The following is an 18923-nucleotide window of genomic DNA, read 5'->3' on the forward strand; positions in this document are numbered from 1 at the left end:
TACTGTTCAACATTTCACTCGAAGGAGCGAAGTCTGACATGCAGTTGAATGGTAGGGTAAGTGTACCAATTATGGCTATAGTACCAATTATTCGCCATAGTTGATTTTCACCCTTTAACGATATATATCAACAATAAAAAAATGTGAACAACAGATCACATTCACAAAAGATGGTTGCACTTATTTAAAGTCCACATTTTGTTCAAATTATGGTAAAAATAAATCATTTTCCTTAAAATTTCGGCTTCCTTGCACCCTTTTTCGCCATAGTGTACCAATTATGGCCATAGTGTACCAATGGCTATAGTACCAATTATTCGCCATAGTTGATTTTCACCCTTTAACGATATATATCAACAATAAAAAAATGTGAACAACAGATCACATTCACAAAAGATGGTTGCACTTATTTAAAGTCCACATTTTGTTCAAATTATGGTAAAAATAAATCATTTTCCTTAAAATTTCGGCTTCCTTGCACCCTTTTTCGCCATAGTGTACCAATTATGGCAAATCCCATAAGAAATGCATGCAAATAGTGCGAAAAGGAACCGAAGTTAAAAAATGTAGCCATAACTGGTACAGGGTTCCTATCATTGGCACACGCTGTAATAAATACTAAAAGTAGTTTTGGCTCCGTTTTTATATTTTTCCTGTAAAGTATAGAAACCAAACTATCTTTTAACATATTAATTAATTGATACTATGTTAAGAATATCGAGTGAAATTTTCAAACATTTTGATGAGGTAACAAAAAAGTTATAGGGTAAGAAATCAAACTTTGAACTAGTCAAATTGTAATCTTAATTTGAACCATTTCGAAATTCATTAAAACGACGTATTTTTTAGGCAAATATTGTCCCGAAAAAGATGGTAAACAGCTTTCCGTAATATAACCTGATAACATGGACTTTAAAAGCATTGAAAAATGTGGTTTTTGTCATGGAAAACAGGAAATTGAAAAATCACTGAGATTCCACCCATTTCCCCCCATAGAAAGCACATTTTCGGTGCACTCGTACAGCTCATGCATTGTATCACACGCAATAAGTAAACACGTCAAATGAAAGCTTATTTATCGTAGAATCGACCAACCGAATAATATTCCGCATTATTTGTCATAAAATTATCAAATTTAAGTAATTCTTACTTGGAGAATCTTATCTTGAATTGAACCATTTGAAATCTAGATTTGAACTAGTGAATGGGGGCGAGCTTCCAGTGTTGGCCTGCAGACTGCGCTAGTGGTTGCTTTGTTTACTCTTGGGCGATGGAAAATTCCAAATTTAGTTTTCGAATTCCTGAAGGATTCCGAACATTCTGAGCTGAAATTCCACTGCCTAATTACAAAGAATTATGAGAATTAGCAGATCCATGTGATTTTTAGTTGTTTAGCATGAAATTGGCTGTTGCGGGAATTGCTCGAGCTGCTGCCGCAACTAGTTCAAATCTAGATTAAAATTGGTTCAAATTATGATTACGATGGTTCAAATTAAGATTAAAATCACTATTGACAAATAATTGAATTTCTCAATGAAATTTGGTGCAAATGTTAACTTTTTGCCACTTTACGGAAAGCTAATACCCGTGGCTTTCATATACGTGAGACCTTACCGTAGTAAATTATTTCCATGTGGATGAAAAAATCGATCAAAAGTGCCGCTGCTTCAGAAAGCCGCAATTTGGTTCAATTCATGATTACCTACCCTATCCTAAGCTATTTTTTGAAATGGGTGCCCAAATTTTCTAAAATCTCATTTTATGATATCGACAATATCTGCGCCAATACTCAACCGATTTTAATGAAAATTTTATGGTATTAGCTACACATAATATACTATTCATGGTCAAAAAACTAGCTATTTTGGCGAACGCAATCAAAAGTTATACAATATTTTCTGTGTGCCAATTTCATCGTGGACACCCTTTGGTTATTATTATTACTATATACTTAAGACACTTTAAAACGCCCTTTAGTGATTAATGAAAATATGTTTCAAGTTGTGATGAATTTGTGTATCTTGGATCGGATGATTTGTGACATGTGATAAAGACCTTTCTCGTGTAGTGACCGGCGTATTTCAGCTGCTAATAAAGTATTTAACGAACTAACCAAAAATCTGCGGTCTACAGCTCGCGACGTACCCAGAGTCATCTAGTAGTTGCCTGTTGCCCAGGTAGTGTGAGAAACTGCCACATTACACGTGACATCCAGCCACAAAAATTTGCAACGATTTGGGAAACATGCAGCTCAAATTGTAACACAATAGTTTTCATTGATATTGCTGACTGCACCCCAAATTGGACTGAAACAATAGTGTGCACACACCTTGTTGTGGTCTTTGGTGTAGTTATTTCTTGTATATCAAAAAATAACCCAACAAACATTTTTGCTGAATAAGAGTGCAACATACTACGCTTACGTAAACTTCAGCTTAAGGACCTGTTGTTCAGCTACTTCTGTTTTTTTCGGGAGGTGCACCGAAGACGTCGAGACGATTCGAGGTAAATGTGCATTTTTATCACACTTTTTAGGAATAGTATTTGGGGTGAAGTCTGCAATACACTTCCACATGAAGGGAGTTACTTACCTGATATGTAGGTATTGTGGAAAGGGATGGGTGACAAACGGTCAATCAATGATTTCGCTCTCGAAAATCTTGAGATCCACAACTGAAAAAAAAAATTGCTATACGCTCCGCTACAGAATCTGTGTCTCCGTGACGCCTACCGGGCAAATCAGTTGTCAGTTGTCATTTTTTCTATGTGGAAAAATGTTTCGTGTGACCATTTCCCAAGGAAAAGTTACATTTCTCCCCATACTAGTCAGTTTTTAATTTTGCTTTGGTAATTACAATAATCGCTCAATAGAGCGATTTTTCATGAGTTCTCTTCTTACCAGCTGAGTACTAGGTCATTTTCTAAAACTAAAAAAAAAATCATAATGAATAGTACACCACTAAGTACCTACCTCGTTTCAGCACGACGTATTTCTCATAAGTTCATTCATTTTTTTTCCGTTTCTCAAGTGAATTAAAAAATAAACAAAATTTGATGGGTATGCAATTTATTGATTATAAAACATTGTGTTATCAATGAAAGGTGATTATTTATTTGGTGAGTATTGTCTTTATGATATGGGGACTAAACAGCGTAAAAAGCTGTGTCTAATCTTTCATTAGAGTCTGGTGGCGAACGTACGGCCGCAAGGCACTCGTAAGGCAAAACAAAAGAAAATATGTTCCTGCCAAAAAATAGCACCCCTACTAACAAAATTAGCTGCATAACAGCTTATGTAGCGAACGCTCTTGGAAGAAACCTCGATAAACTTTTATACAGCAAAAATGTTAGTTGGGACGTGGGTTTCGCAAAGTGACAGATGTTTTTGAATGTATAGGCCTAATCAGAAGACGTTTAAAATCAGCTGATTTTGGACGCCTTTGACAGATCTCCTATTGACCAATCCAAATTCAGGTGTGGTAGTGGTTTGTGTTCAGATTTCCCGTGTTAATCTATCTGTAAGAACTTTGTAAACATCTTTTGTTCTCACGTTTATGGATAGGCTTGCAGTAGGTTTCGTGAGACTTTTTTTGGACAACTCAATGAATATGACAGTTCAGCGTTTGCGCCTTTATTCGGCAGTTGTAAACAGTGGCATACACGGACCTGTCAACTGAAAAGACCTATTTGTGATGTACGACAGGAAAGGCTCAGTGAAATAAGTGTGCTTGCTTTGCTGTCAAACCCCATATAATGGAATAAAATATTGCAGATTTCACCCAAATTGGACTATCACATTTTTATTGAGACGTCTAAAAAGCGTGATAAAAATGTACATTTACCTAGGATCATCTCGACGTCTTCGGTGCAGTTATTCCTTCGTTTACAAGGAATAAGTGCACCGAAGACCCCAACTCGATCCGACGTGGTCATACGCCACAATCACACTTTGAAGGTGTGTGCACACTGTTGTGTCAGTCCAATTTGGGGTGCAGTCAGCAATACTTTAAGAATCTGGTGACACTGAACAATGGTCCACGAAACAGATTTACGAGGAAAGATGCATTCAGCGCCTTCAAATGATTTTCTAGATTAATATGGTCTTCTACAAAGTTGTTCCTAAAAATAAGGCCCTCTTTTCGATATACACGCAAATTAGGGTGGTCCATATTTTCAAAGAAATTGGGAACCGAACTTTTTTATTTGCAAGAATAACTATATACATTCTTCGGGAAAGTTGTAGATCTATCAATATTGGGCAAATTTGCTGAAGGCACTTTTTATGTAGCTTTAAAATTTATCGATCTAGAGATATTTTTCTGAATTAGCTTAGGGTGGTTCAAGAAACACCGGTTTTCTGGCGTTAACTTTTTCAGTTTCGATTTTTCATCAAGAAACACTTGTAGAGCATTTGAAGACGCGTCGTGCGTCTAAAAATGGTTCTTAGACAACTTTGATGAGAATTTTGAAACAAAAAAGATAGTGTTTAAACTGTTTCAACCAAATTTGGAGCATTTTCCCATAGTTTTCATAGGGTGACGCTAAAACAAGTCGTTTCATTGCTTTATCTTTTTTGTTACAAATTTCTCGTCAAAGTCGCCTAAGAACCTCTTTTAGAGCTTCCAAAAACAGCATTTTCGTGCGCTGAGAATGTTGCTACGTCATTCCGTTCAAAAGATATTAATGATTTTCTAGAAAAAATAGGCCCCTTTTAAGTATTTTTCACTTGAGTTACAAAAATAACACCCCTCTAATTTTTTGATATGTTTTATAACAACATTTCTTCTCTTGAATGCAGGCAAAATATATTTTTTATGTTTGCCCCAATCCGTCATAACACCTTTTTAAAAAACTATGATTTTTTTTTTAAGAAAAACGCCTGTAACTTTTGAACCAAAAGAGATAACGACCATCTCAGCGCATGGAACTTGCTCAAAATGGATAGATCTACAACTTTTCCGAAGAATGTATATAGTTATTCTTGCAAATAAAAAAGTTTGCTTACCAATATCTTTAAAAATATGGACCACCCTAATTTTCATGCACATTGGAAAGAGGGCCTTATTATTAGGGACAACTTTGTATAAGACCGAATATGCCTAAAAGCTCATTTGAAGGCGTTGAATAATAGAGGTAATAAACTATAGAGGGAGAATGTCGCTGGCGTCGCCGCCGCATCATCTCTTGCTGGCGAAGATAGGGAGGGATATAAGTGTCAAAGCGAAAAAGTATGCAGTTTGACAGATAGATACCCGGGATGTTTGCGAACGAGAACAAAGGGAACAGCAGCGACATTCGTCCTCTATAGTTTATTAACTCTATTCGTTGAATGCATCTTTCCTCGTAAATCTGGTTCGTGGACCACTGTGCACTGTTATAAGTAGTTGTCGCGCTTGTATCATAAGCCAGAGGCAGATAATCGCCATATTCTGATTTTTCTTGAGAGGCATAGTATTATCCTAGTAAACATCGCGCTCACCAAGGTAATTTTTGATTCGCAATTTTATGAAACTTCATTACGCAGATAATCATGGGTTACGCAGCTGTTTACGCTGTTCAGTGAATCCCTCTAATATTTTTAAATGTTCTGTAAATATAATGTGATTGTTTCGATTGGTTTTACTGATTCTTTAAGTTGATCGTGATTGTTCCCGTTTCGATGATTAATCCGTTCGAATATCCTTTTCAGCCAAATATTTTTCAATGGCCTGACATAACTTTCCAACACTTTGCCTCAGAAAGTCAGCATCATGGAAGGCGAAAGTTAGTCGCATGTAGTTTTTGTGTGACCCAGCGGATGAAAATCTGCTTCCGGCAATGGCTGAAATGCTGTAGTTTTTGATGCAATATTGGTTGAACTCGTTGCAATCGATTTGCTCTGGAAATCTGATCCAAATAAAGTAACCTCCATTAGGTGCCAGGTAGGAACACTGTTTTGGCAGTTTATCGCGTAGCATTTGGCACGCAGCTCTGAGACGTTCTCCATATTTTTGTGCATACAAGTTGAGTTGTTGCTGAGCCAATCCTAGCTGGATCATGCTGGTTACAATCCCTCCGGTATAGTTATTAGCTGCACCACCGCTTTTGAGAACGCCACTGTTGAATAGAATAGAACATGGTTTCATTGATCTATTTTCGGAGTTAAATACAATATTGCTTAAGTTAGTTTAGTTTTGAAATAAAGACGGTCTCGGCTACTACTAACTGGATCTAGATTCTATAGCGACTTAGGCATCTTAGTTACAAACATTTTTGGAAGACAGGTGCCCTTTTTTTGCGTAACCAGATATTACCTGACGCGAAAGGCCTCCATGCATCGAGGTGGGCATTCCATCCACCCCAAACGGATTCCAGGGGACAAAATCTTCGAAAAAGAACCATTGGAGATAACATTTCCTTTCCAGCTATGGTCCTCCATATCATCAATATCATATGCAAACAGACGTTTTGGGGGCGGTAGTGGTGAACCCGTGCTATCGGATGAATAATACAGCAGGTTGTATACATCGTCGCAAGCTATCAATATGTCGCTCGATCTGGCCAATCTTATCAACTCTTTGTTAATATCTGTGCGCAAAAAAAAGGAATCCAGCTTAATTATGTAGATAAGATTGGACTTGTGGAGACGCCTTAGTTACCTTCCGAAAACAGTATTCCGGTTGGATTGTGGAACGTTGGAATAGTATAATATACACCCCAGAAAAGCTTATTTTCTTTTGGTTTGAATTTGTGCTGTTCGATAAGTTTGGCAAGGATGTTCAAATCGGGACCGTCGGCTTTAAGGGGCACTAAAACGAATATAGGAATAAAAATAGACAATAAACAGGAACATTCTTATTAACATGCGTTTTATCACAAACCTGCTACCACTTTCATTAAGTCAAACTGGCGAAAAGCTTCCAGAGCTATCATGTAGGTGACTTCGTCTACAAAGATGATGCCTGCCATATCTATCAATGTCGATAGAATAAGATGTAAACCATGCGTTGCTCCCGATGTTTGCACTAGATCAGATCTGAAAGTAAGTGGCTCATATTAGACAAGTTGGGAAATTAAAAGTGTGTAAGGATACATACTTGTTGACTTTCGATTGATAGCCCGTAGACAAAAAATCGGCCAAAGACTGTCGGAACTCTGTGGTCCCAATGGTTGGTCCATATTGGAACAAATAAGAATTGTTTTCCAATTCAAATTTCTGAAAATAGCGAAATGTGAAAGGTTTAACTTGACTACATGATGTATTTTTCAAAGACCAAACTTCCCAAGTAATTACAAGCATTATATCATTGCCAAGTAACCACAAGCATTACAACCTTTGCAATGCGAAATGCAGTAATTCCACACTTCTCATGCAATAATCCTTTAGATTGGCATTATCAATGTATTGATGCATTACATTTTTTCTTTACATTAGGGTGCATTAAAAGGTGATATACGATAATTCAATTCGACACAGCAAAAACTGAATAAATGCAATGTACTAACTAGCATAGGTTGCTCCAACAATAGAATTATAAAAGCTTGACTCTAATGGTAAACAAATGAAATCAAGAAGAGTGAACAACTTACCACAGACAAACAGACGTAACACTTGCGAAATTTTCATCGACCACACTTTTAACGATCATTTTAAATTTTCATAGTTGTGGCTTTCACAACCAGAGGCGCACGCATCGTTTTTCTATGCGTTTGACGTTTCACACTAGCGCCTACTGTTGACGATATTGCACAACACAGTGAGTCGTGCAACTTTTCCACCAGGTGATGATAGTGTGAACTGGGCGATGGATTTCCATGAAAACCGTTCAAGGTGTTACGTCTGTTTGTCTGTGACTTTACGGTTTGACTCCCGACTCGGCAACAAAAAAAAATAATGGTTAAAACATGTATGAGGGCATTAGTACCGTCGATAACGAAACGGTGTTAAAAATAGATTTTTGTTTTGGTTTTTCGTGTTGCACGTATTAAGCATGTGCAAATGCATTTATGTCACTTTAGCAATGGCAGTCAACGTGCTGCAATATGTGGCACTAATTTGATTTTAGTGGGGCCTTTTTCGACTTAAATATGGCTTCAAGGAGGTGTTTAAAGTAATGCAGCATTGTATACACAATTTTAAATAAAAATATATGACAAACTTGATGCACTTATATACGGGTTCGTGGTTACTTGGGTTATTACTAATAACCAATTTAAACCAAACAAGGCTATGTGCAGACGTATTTTAGTAATGCATATTTCGCTGTCATTAACGCAGCTCTTGGGGAAACTGCTGGGAAAAATCATCTGTAAACCAGAATATGACAAATAATAGTTATATATGCAACAAGTTGCAAAATATAGATTTTACAGCATATTTTCCTACTCAGAAATTGAACTGTATTTGCTCAAATAACAAGATGTGCATGATTATTTCACTAATTTACTAACCCATTCACACTTAAATTAAATCGCCGACCTCAGCAAACGGATTGCCGAGAATCCAACAGCCGAGAATCCGGTAATAATTTTTTTGCAATTTCTCATCGTAATAGGCTGTTTTACCTCACGCAAATCTGGCAGAAAAAGGCCTACTTTCTCACACCAAATTAACAGTGCTGTAATGGTTCATTACAGCACTGGTTTGCGTTGCGTAATGAACCATTACAGCACTATTTTCAGTTTTGGTCAACTTTTTGATACTTTCTGGACGCAGTTTTGAAAAATTGTGACAACTGCACAGTTTAACCTATTATGATCAGATTTTCTTAAGCACTGTCTATGAACATCAGTGTGCAGTTTGATAAAAAAGTTTTGTTGAAAACTATCCTTAAGGGTAATTTATGAAATTGCAAATTTTGTTTAAAACTATCCTCAAGTGGTAGTTTATGAAATTGCAAAAAACGTTGTACGCAACTCGGTGCAGAACTCGATTTTTCCAGCACTCGTCGTAATTATCCAACTCGGCAAGCCCGTTGGATAAATGTACGACTCGTGCTGTAAAAATCGTTATTCTGCACCTTGTTGCGTAAACTACTATTACTGAATCTCGGTAAAAGTTTTACCGAGATGTCGTCAAAACTTTGCCGAGATCTCGGTAATCCAACTTTTTACCGAGATCTCGGCAAAGTTTACCGAGACTCGGTAATGATTTGCCGAAATCTCGGTAAAATTTTTACCGATAATCAGTAAATATTTTACCGAGATATCAGCTGTTGGATTCTCGGTAAACCCTTTACCGAGATCAATTTCTGAATTTTAGTGTGTTGATAATCAAGCTGTTAGTACACAGGGTCAAATATTTGGCCAAAAAGAAATCAATGCTCAAACATTTTGTATGACTCGATCGAATTTTCATTAGTGTCAAACTGATGTTGTTTCTTGAGTTCTTTCCTTGTCAAATATTTGACCCAGTGTACTACTGGCCTTAGTTTCCCCCATTTCAATTAGAAATGAGCTGAACAACAATACAATCAATATTTTCCTAGTAAATCCACACATTCGCTTGGCGAAACTATATTGGGCTGCACACTTGGTGATGTTAGCGCCAAAAGATAAAACATCAGCGAATTTGCACTGCGATTCAAAATGTCACAGCGCCACGTAATGGCCACATTGACCGTTATTTCAAAACAACCGTTGCAACTCTTTACACAACTGCACTTGATGAGCTTGGACGTCTATTCTCTGTGGTGCACTGAAATAATTCTGTCAACCTATTCTATCAGTAACTACATTTAAGTTATATCTCAAGTCTGACACTGCCATTTCAACTGAATTGTTATACGTATCATGTCACAAACAGTTCACATTGAACACTGTTCTAATAAATTTTAATAACACTAGCCCATGTCGAAGTTATATGCACACTACATGGCCAGTACACTGGCTTTGCATATAACTTTGACACGCGCACAGCCCAGTGGAAATTATATGCGTGTTTGTCATGTTGACGGCAGCATTTCGGTGGCATGATAAAAAACAACAATGGCGGACAAAGTGGAGCAGTTGCTGGAGGATTCCGGTTTGCCGATCAGTTTTTTCAATCTTCTTGGGGGTAAGTTAAATATTCTGTTTGTTTTAAAGTAACTAATTTTTAATTCCTTTACAGATTTGAATATTGGAATTCAAGAGTTGTCGACTTTCATATCCGGGGAAATGTAACTATGTGGCCGAATAAAACACTTCACACCCGGACATTACGATAATAAAAACATGCACATTTATTTACAAACTATGTACACAAATTACACAACATTACAATTAATCACAACATATTAAAAGTAACACCGCGGAGAGCGCGCGCGGGCAGCATCTGGCTGCTGCTGCAGATGATGGCGTTCTGCTGTTCTGTATGTTCGTCATCGTCGTCGTCGGCGGCGGCGGCCGTCGTCGTCTATCCATCGTTGTGATAGACACGAGCCGAGCCGATCATGGGGTACACGAATGCTCGTTCACAACATCTCCCCCTTTTAAGATGACGAACATGAAATCAAGAGACACTTCTTCATGCGACGAAGAAAGTCTTGACCAAACAGGATGCATCCAATTACTCTGTACACATTCGCAATCCAAACCGGGCTGATGCAGAAGGACGCTGGCTGTGTGGCATCCGACTTCTGCATGGCTGCTTGATCCGAATCGTGTTGACGCATAACGGGGAGCAAACGACTTCAGGAACGAATCGTGCTGCCATTGGAGGACACGGCCAACAGTGTACCACTCCTGATGGACGTTGATTGCCAGTTCCTTTGGCCAATGCTGAAGGGAATCTCCATCCTGCGAATCGAACCGAGCTGCCATGGGAGGACGCTGACTGTGCGTTCGGGCTCCCACTGGACTTACACTGGGTTGCCAAATTCGGTGATGGCGTTGGATGATGGGGATGAATGATCATCATTCGGAAGCAAACCCGTGCTCCTGCAGGAGGACATTAGCGTTGTCCGACTCCTGCCAGGTTCTGCTGTGCGACGATGATGATGCCAATTCGTCCATCTTCCCTCCCGCGTAGGATCCGTTGAGTCGGTAGTGCGCTTTCACAACCGACTGCTAAATCTCGTCGCCACTTTCATATCCGGGGAAATGTAACTATGTGGCCGAATAAAACACTTCACACCCGGACATTACGATAATAAAAACATGCACATTTATTTACAAACTATGTACACAAATTACACAACATTACAATTAATCACAACATATTAAAAGTAACACCGCGGAGAGCGCGCGCGGGCAGCATCTGGCTGCTGCTGCAGATGATGGCGTTCTGCTGTTCTGTATGTTCGTCATCGTCGTCGTCGGCGGCGGCGGCCGTCGTCGTCTATCCATCGTTGTGATAGACACGAGCCGAGCCGATCATGGGGTACACGAATGCTCGTTCACAACATCGACAATAACCGCTGATGAGCTGGAAGAAGCTTTACAACGCACCTGTTTAAGCGAAGGCTACGTGTGGAACACAAAACAAATTTTTGATCGCATATATCAGTGGCAACAGAAAAATGTAAGTGTTTATTTTCTGCATGATAATTATTTTGCTAAGAATATTTACATTATCTATTCAATGCAGCAACTTGCGCTTCAAACATTACCGAAACACGAGCAGATCCCTGCGGATGAACGTCAGGATTTGACAGGAGAAACTGCCGCCTCTCGGATCGAAGCATCTGATCCGCTTCCGTTGCCAGAAAAATCGATTGAATTTGTAAAAATCAGTGACGGCCAAGAGAAAGTAGAAACCTCGGATAGATCGTGTTCCTTCGATGCCGGTTGCAGTTACCGCAAGTCTGACCAGATTCTATTAACTGAGTCTGTGATCGGGCCCAGCCGTTCTACCCTCCTTCGGCTGGTCAGTCAGGAGATAACCGCAGCGGAACAACCAACGCAGAGCAGCAGTCTACAGGATCCGACATTTACACTGTTGGTGAATGCTCCAGAAGACGGCGAGTTTCTAAGTGATGCCACGAACACCGGACAGGTAGTTTTGTGAATTTAATTACCGTGAAACGAGCGGTGAATGGCGGTAATTGTATTTATGTTTTTTTTTCTTTTTTTTTTGTAGCTTTTCAACAACCTCGATACTGATGACGGCGGCGGCCACGGTACTGGGCAGGCTTTGGTGAGTACCCAAGTCAGTGTTAAGTCTGAAACAATATACCCGGAACGGACACTAATCACCCAAAGCCAACACCCATCTCAATATCAGACATCCTTGCTGAGCAGCACTTCGCAAGATTCGGCGATTTTGCTGTTTGTAAAAGCTCCGGGGAGCGCCGCATCTCCAGACCAATCCAGACAGGTACTTCCGCAAGCTTCAATTTATATTGGTGCTTATGACTAACAGTATTTTTCCTTTCCTTTTAGCTTCTTAGCAACCTCGAGTCAGACGACTGCAGTGGCCACGGGTCCGATCAGGCATTGGAGGGTACGAATTCTATCCAATCGAGCATCAAGGTTCAGGAAGCACTTGTCCGAAAAACATCCGTGCTGTCGAGCAATGCTCCAGGAGGCTCTGTATCGTTGAAGGACATCACAAATATAAAACAAGTATGTATTCAAAACAAGTTTGAATTATTCTCGCATGCGAGAAGTGAAATCAAGTTATATTAATCTGAAAGTACTTGCACATTTCATTGCTACAACTGACGGGTTTTCTTTTCTATTTTTGTTTTCAGCACTCGAGTGATCAAAATGCTGCCGGATGTAGTGGTAGCGGTAGTGGATTGGGCGTAGTTGACGAGAATTTAGTCGGGCGGAAATTGTTCAGTCCGTCAGCACTGTTGGAAATATCGCACAGTGGACAACTTCAACAGCGGACGGAAAATCAACGGCGAACGGAATTCACGGACCGGGACGAAAGCAAAACACCGGTGTACTTTCTAACAGTACTCGAACGACTAATTTATTCACAATCAATATTTACATAAACAATAACAATAACATTCGACAACACACAACCACGGTGTATCTACATTACATAAAGGTCGTCTCGATATGAGGGTTGTCTGATTGCACATTTCATACACTCTCAACACGCCCCCTCAAGTCGACAACCCGAGTACTAATCACAGTCTCTATATCACAGATCTATCAATGACAGTCCAACACAAAAACAAAAAAAAATCGATAACTTGGTCTTCCACAAGTTCTTCGCATCATCTGAACTTCAGTCTTGTCAAGTTCTACAAAACAGACCACCGCTTCCAAAACACATTTACGGCATCAAACGTTTAAAAAAACAATTCTTCTTCACTCGGCCGTTTCTGCTCGCCAGAGGTCATACAGCTTTTACATTGCTACGTCATGCTGCCAGCCATCTTCTTTCTCTTTCTAACTCTCGCTCTCTATTTACGATGTACTCGTACTGGCCAGCATGGCTGCAACCTCCTTATCTCTCTCGCACTTGCACAAAACATCCAAAACATACTGTTTACCATTGTGCTGTCCAACAGCCATCAACGTTCCATTTTTCACTATGTGTGTCCTGTCGCCGACGAACCTAACCTCCAATCCCGCTCTTGTCACTCGGTTCACTGACAGTACATTACAGCTCAGTCCGGGGAGGTACAATACATTCCGAACTTCACATTTCTTCTTCTTATTTCCAACTGTCGCGTACAGGACCACATCACCACAATAATCTGCTCTCAACTTCTCGCCGTTCGCTACTAGCACTTCCACAGGTCGTTCCAGCCGATGCATCACACTAAATACGCTGGAATCCTTCGCCATGTGGTTCGTCGCTCCGGAATCCAGGATCCACTCCGTATTCCCCAGCACTTTTTCTTCTTCCTTCGACGCCAAAAACACAACATCCGCACGATCCGAGCGGCGGTCCTCTTCATCTGCTACGTTCGCTTCACTGTTTCCAAATTTTCTCCGCCTATGCTCACTCGGATCGGGATTAGCTAACAGCCGCACACGACAATCGGCACGCTTGTGCCCGAATTTGCCACACCGAAAACACGTAATCTTCCTCCTGGTGTGCCTGCTCACCATGGCAACGCCGTCACCATCGCCATCATTCTCCACAAGATTTCTTCTTTTTAAGTCTACATCTAGTAACCGCTTCTTTACGAAAGCCATCGTAACACCACCAGGAAGCGTCTCAATCGCGGTCACCACCGAATCGAACGACGACGGGAGGGTCAACAACAAGTGACAAATCGCATCCGAGTCTTCTACTGCTGCACCACTTTCTTTCAACTCGCGAATCAGCCTATCGAATTGCAACAAGTGTTCCGGCAAACTAACACCCGTCCCCTCAACGTAACGCAAGGTGAGGAGCTGTTTTCTCACAAAAAGTTGCCCGGCAACACCGCGACGCTCAAACACTGCCCTAAGCGTATGCCATATTCGCTTCGGGGTGGCGCAATCCTTCACCAACTCGAGCTGATTATCAGCGATGGCCGAAATTATTAGCGCCTTGCACTTTTTCACAGCACCAGTTCGCACAACCATTTGCTTTTTCTTCGCTGCTTTCACATCAGCCGTATCGTCAGCCATCACTCGCAAATCATCGATTTCATCAATTTCCCGGTGCACACAATCCAGCAAATCGTACGTGTCGAGTACGGTCTCCATCCGGAACTTCCAATTGTGGAAGCCGGTACCGTCGAACGCAGCGATTTTAATTTTCTCGTCCATGCCTGGGCCCATAACCTGTTGGAAATATCGCACAGTGGACAACTTCAACAGCGGACGGAAAATCAACGGCGAACGGAATTCACGGACCGGGACGAAAGCAAAACACCGGTGTACTTTCTAACAGTACTCGAACGACTAATTTATTCACAATCAATATTTACATAAACAATAACAATAACATTCGACAACACACAACCACGGTGTATCTACATTACATAAAGGTCGTCTCGATATGAGGGTTGTCTGATTGCACATTTCATACACTCTCAACAAGCACTACTGCATTTATTGAACTCGACTGAACTCGGAAAGGATATTATTCGTCGATCAGAAGTTGGAGAACTGTCAACCGGACGACAACACGAGCTGGCAGGAATAGTTGCAGAATGGCACTTGGCGAACCGGACACGGGTGACACAAGAAGATCTTGAAGAATATGCAGCTACTGTCACAGCAGTATTCCATTCTGAAACAAAGGTAAAAACGTTAATACCAATGCACAGCACAATTTGCGCTAAACCAAACTCATAAATTATGCGTATATGTACACCTTGGTATGCTTAAATGATGTGTGCAATGATATTCTCTTTATTTTTGTAAAATTGTTACATTTTTTTTAAATATTCTGTGGTTAAATTGGCTCATAAAAATAACCTATTTTTTAAATCAATTTGTTCCAATTTATACGTTTGTTTGTCTGTGGTAAAATTTTCTGATATACAATGATTAAATATAGAGGATAGATTTAATATATGAACTAGACTAAATTAAGACTAAAACTATTTATCTATATATATAAAAATGCAGTGGCATACGTGGGACCGCGCATAACTTGCGAACGGAAGGTCCGATTTTGGTCGTCTTAGTGTTGTTCAGTTAGTTTTCACCCAAGGAAGGTTTATGAGGCATAAAACATGGAAAAAAATGAGAGTTTTTGAAAATCGATCTTCCATATATTTTGTGACCGAAAACTTGGTCTTGGATGGAAACTTGAAACGTCAAAAAACGCAGTAGGCAAGACAAAGTTTGCCGGGTACAGCTAGTTATTTTATAAAATAGGCAGAGTGTCTAAAAGCTCATGTATACATGAATGAGACAGTGTGCCATGCGCTGGCTTGAAATGCGTCCCAAGAAAATTTGTGAGATTTGAGATCATAGCATGCTCATGAAAAATCTAGTGTACGTGCCTCAATGAGACGTCTCGTGAGACTCGTCTCATTGAGATGTTTGTTAGTTGCAACTGAATCATTTTAGAGGTCCAGATTAGATTATGTGAACCCATTTCTACAGTCCAGTTATCCGGAGATTGAATCCACTTATCCGCCAAGCGGTAACGACGGCGGTGAGTACAAGCGAGCGGTTTGAGTTTTTTGTTGGGGGAAAATCGAAGCGGTTCCGTTCCCCTCCTAATCCTTTCGCCAACCATTCTGTGGCGCCAATCGATTGCTTGCTATCCTTACTAAACGTCAAAATTGTACTACTTGCTGGTACCCACCACCGCCATTGCCGCTCGCGCATATGTGGATAAACTGGGGATCAATTGCGGATCAAATAATTATTGGATTTGGTTGTGTTAATTGAGATGCCTATATCCCAAAACAAAGCTGTGGCCCACATCATCTCACACCTTCTTCAGAAGCTATGTAAGGTACACAACTCTGGCGCACTACACGTTCAACTAAAACGACCCTTCATCCCTCTCCGCTGGTCAAACAGAACACACCAAAAAACCATCAATTGGAAGTACACGACCTCATCAAACGAGCACCAATAGCACTGTTATGCATTCTCCCAAAACATTATGGACATACTAACGTCAATTGGGAAGAAGCCCTTACCAGGATTGTTCCTCCTACCATTTTCACGTCGTAAAACAACCTCCGGCTGCATTCTATATGCCCCAGCATACTTATGACCCAAACTCCTTCCACCCCCGGAAAACGTCAACCAAATCTCAGCTGAATATTATCTGTAAATGAAATCCTAGTGAAGGATTCGAGAGTGTATCAAGTCGGTCCGTTACCTAGAGCTTGGCTCATTGAGACGTCTCATTGAGACTCGCAATGCTAATGTGATGTGCACCAACATCGCGAGTCTCAAGCTCAAGGAATTTTCATGTGCTCACAGCCAACTTTTCTCAATCTCGTATTGAGATTTGTACGTACAGATACTCTGAAAATAGGTGACATACTACTTGGAAAGAGGTGGTGCTAAAAGGAATCCAGGCGGTATCATCTACAACAAGATATGTAATTTGAAAGCCAAAGCACGCAAACGGGATAAATCAGAAGAAGATTATGCAAAGCGAATTCGGGCAGGAGCTGATCAAACGAAAAAGAACAAAGCGTCCTCACTGGCTCTGAACTGGCTGATGCTCAACGACGGACCGTGGGGCGTTGTACTAGAAAAATGGAAGGAAAGCTTCGAATCACGCAACCATTTCATGGGGAAGTCTACAGCAGAGTCAAATTTGCGCAAATGTAAGATCTGGAAGCACCTGCAAAGCGAATTTGGATGTCAACTGGTGAGTATTTTGAAGATGATTCTTATATTGTTTTGCTAGTTCAATCTTTAGTACAAAAGTGGATTCATAAAATGTATCGTGTTTATTTGTATATTTTCTATACTTTCAGATTGACGACGACTTTGACTTGAAATACCCCACCGCTAAGAACGGGATCGAGGTTTGGGATGATTTACTGGTTCACGTTATTGATTATTTGAAAATCCACGTGAATGACGAATTTTCGATCAGGATTTTGCATGATGTCACGAACACCAGCTTGAGCGACGGTAATCATTCTCATATTTCAAAGAAGATAAACAAAATTCTACATATACTTTTACCGTTTTAGATTCTCGTTTGTGTGCAGTCCTGATATTGTTAAACTGTGTGCTACCGCCGGTTAGAGTTACTGCAGGCTATAAACCCACAGTTTCATCCGCTCAAGAAGAGATATTTCTGTTCGACAACACGGAACAGGGCGCAAAACAAAAATTGCAAGAACTCTATGCACGACACAAGGACCTCGGATTACCGCCTGCGCCCAAATTAATAGCACTTGGCGCAAACTACAAAGAGCTGCAGGGACACTTTATTGTTTGCTACGGGGATCTAAGCTACAAATTCACATGTTTGAAGCGCGCTGTGGACGTTTACATCAAGCTGGCTCTTGTTCTCGGACTGCAACACTCAAAGATCACGAAGCTGATTTGGCTGTTCGTTGTCCGGTGTGTCTATGGTGTTTACGTTCCCGAAAAGTACTCCAACATCGAAAAGTTGGTGATTCATCTTAATAACGTCAAACATGTCTAATGATATTGTATGCTTTGTGAAAGAATGTACGACTACATTCGAATTATAATTTCTTCATAATTTCATTTCATTTTTTTCATTTCAATTCATAATTTCTCCACTATAGTGGAGAGATATATATCACATTTAAACGAATTCCATAACATACCTAATAATCATCGTTGTATATGTACAGTAGATAAATGTGGACAAATTTTTCAAAAATACTATTCGTTTAAAAGGCATTTGCTGAATCACAAGTGCATCCAATCAGGAACATGTAGAGAAAATGTTCAAGAAATACCCTCACCAACCTCCGCCGAAGACATTGGCAATCATAACTCTGAGCAAAACGAAACAAATCATACAGATAGTTTAATTATTGAAACTTTGGCTAAAATCGATAGACTTGTTGTAGAATATAGTTTAAATTTGCACAAGCGCCCAAATCTGACCAGGAACGATGTTTTTGAAATTCAACAAGGAACGAAAAATGTGTATACTGAAATAGCTAAGCAAATCGAAAACCTAGGATTGCTTTCACCCATTCCCGACGTTAACTATCAGTTTCATCATTATTTGCAAAAGCTGAAACATACTTTTGATGGTATCGATACTGAATTCAAACTGTTTAATTACCTGAAAAAATTGAATGTTTTTAAAAAGCCTCAGATTATAACCGTTGAAAAAGAAACAAATACATTGTCGATTGTAAACGAGGAAAGCTCTATTAAATCTAGCTTAGTTCTCATGCCGATAGCGTTTCAAATCAAAACATTTTTCGAACTGGATAACGTTTTAGATGTAACCTTGAAAAATATTGACGAGCTTGAAAAATCGAATCGTATCCATAATTTCATCAATGGCAAGGCTTGGAAGGATGTACGAAAGAAGTATGGAACAGACCTGCTTATTCCTATTTCTTTTTACGCCGACGAATTCGAAGTGAACGATCCACTTAGTTCGCATAATAAGCGTCATTCGGTGTGTGGGTTGTACTATA

At 40.0% G+C, this 18923-nt stretch overlaps 3 protein-coding genes across 4 annotated transcripts in view; 2 read left to right on the plus strand and 1 right to left on the minus strand.

Annotated features, from left to right (window-relative positions):
• Positions 1 to 3050: 3050 nt before the first annotated feature.
• The window catches only part of LOC109417190 (uncharacterized), a 44702-nt gene continuing 28829 nt past the window's right edge, over positions 3051 to 18923 (minus strand). Inside the window, exons 2-6 of the mRNA XM_062852414.1 lie at positions 7077 to 7195; positions 6861 to 7015; positions 6639 to 6788; positions 6294 to 6567; positions 3051 to 6096 (exon numbers count right to left, since the gene is read on the minus strand). Coding sequence (XP_062708398.1) covers positions 5664 to 6096; positions 6294 to 6567; positions 6639 to 6788; positions 6861 to 7015; positions 7077 to 7195 — 1131 coding nt within the window. The 3' untranslated portion in view covers positions 3051 to 5663. The remainder of the gene's footprint in view (positions 6097 to 6293; positions 6568 to 6638; positions 6789 to 6860; positions 7016 to 7076; positions 7196 to 18923) is intronic.
• On the plus strand, positions 10129 to 12910 carry LOC134288241 (uncharacterized). 2 transcript variants are annotated; one of them, XM_062852416.1, is made up of 5 exons: positions 10130 to 11482; positions 11549 to 11956; positions 12041 to 12277; positions 12343 to 12525; positions 12654 to 12910. In XM_062852416.1, the coding sequence occupies exons 1-5, from the start codon at positions 11258 to 11260 to the stop codon at positions 12903 to 12905; spliced, it is 1305 nt and encodes a 434-aa protein (XP_062708400.1). In that variant the 5' UTR covers positions 10130 to 11257; the 3' UTR covers positions 12906 to 12910. The 2 variants fall into 2 exon arrangements, with proteins under 2 accessions (XP_062708399.1, XP_062708400.1); XM_062852415.1 differs by having other exon boundaries at positions 10129 to 11956.
• On the plus strand, positions 16803 to 17978 carry LOC134288242 (uncharacterized). The gene is made up of 3 exons (XM_062852418.1): positions 16803 to 17149; positions 17259 to 17418; positions 17481 to 17978. The coding sequence occupies exons 1-3, from the start codon at positions 16997 to 16999 to the stop codon at positions 17939 to 17941; spliced, it is 774 nt and encodes a 257-aa protein (XP_062708402.1). The 5' UTR covers positions 16803 to 16996; the 3' UTR covers positions 17942 to 17978.

This window comes from Aedes albopictus, chromosome 2, assembly GCF_035046485.1.
Source record: "Aedes albopictus strain Foshan chromosome 2, AalbF5, whole genome shotgun sequence".
Classification (NCBI taxonomy): Eukaryota; Metazoa; Arthropoda; class Insecta; order Diptera; family Culicidae; genus Aedes; species Aedes albopictus.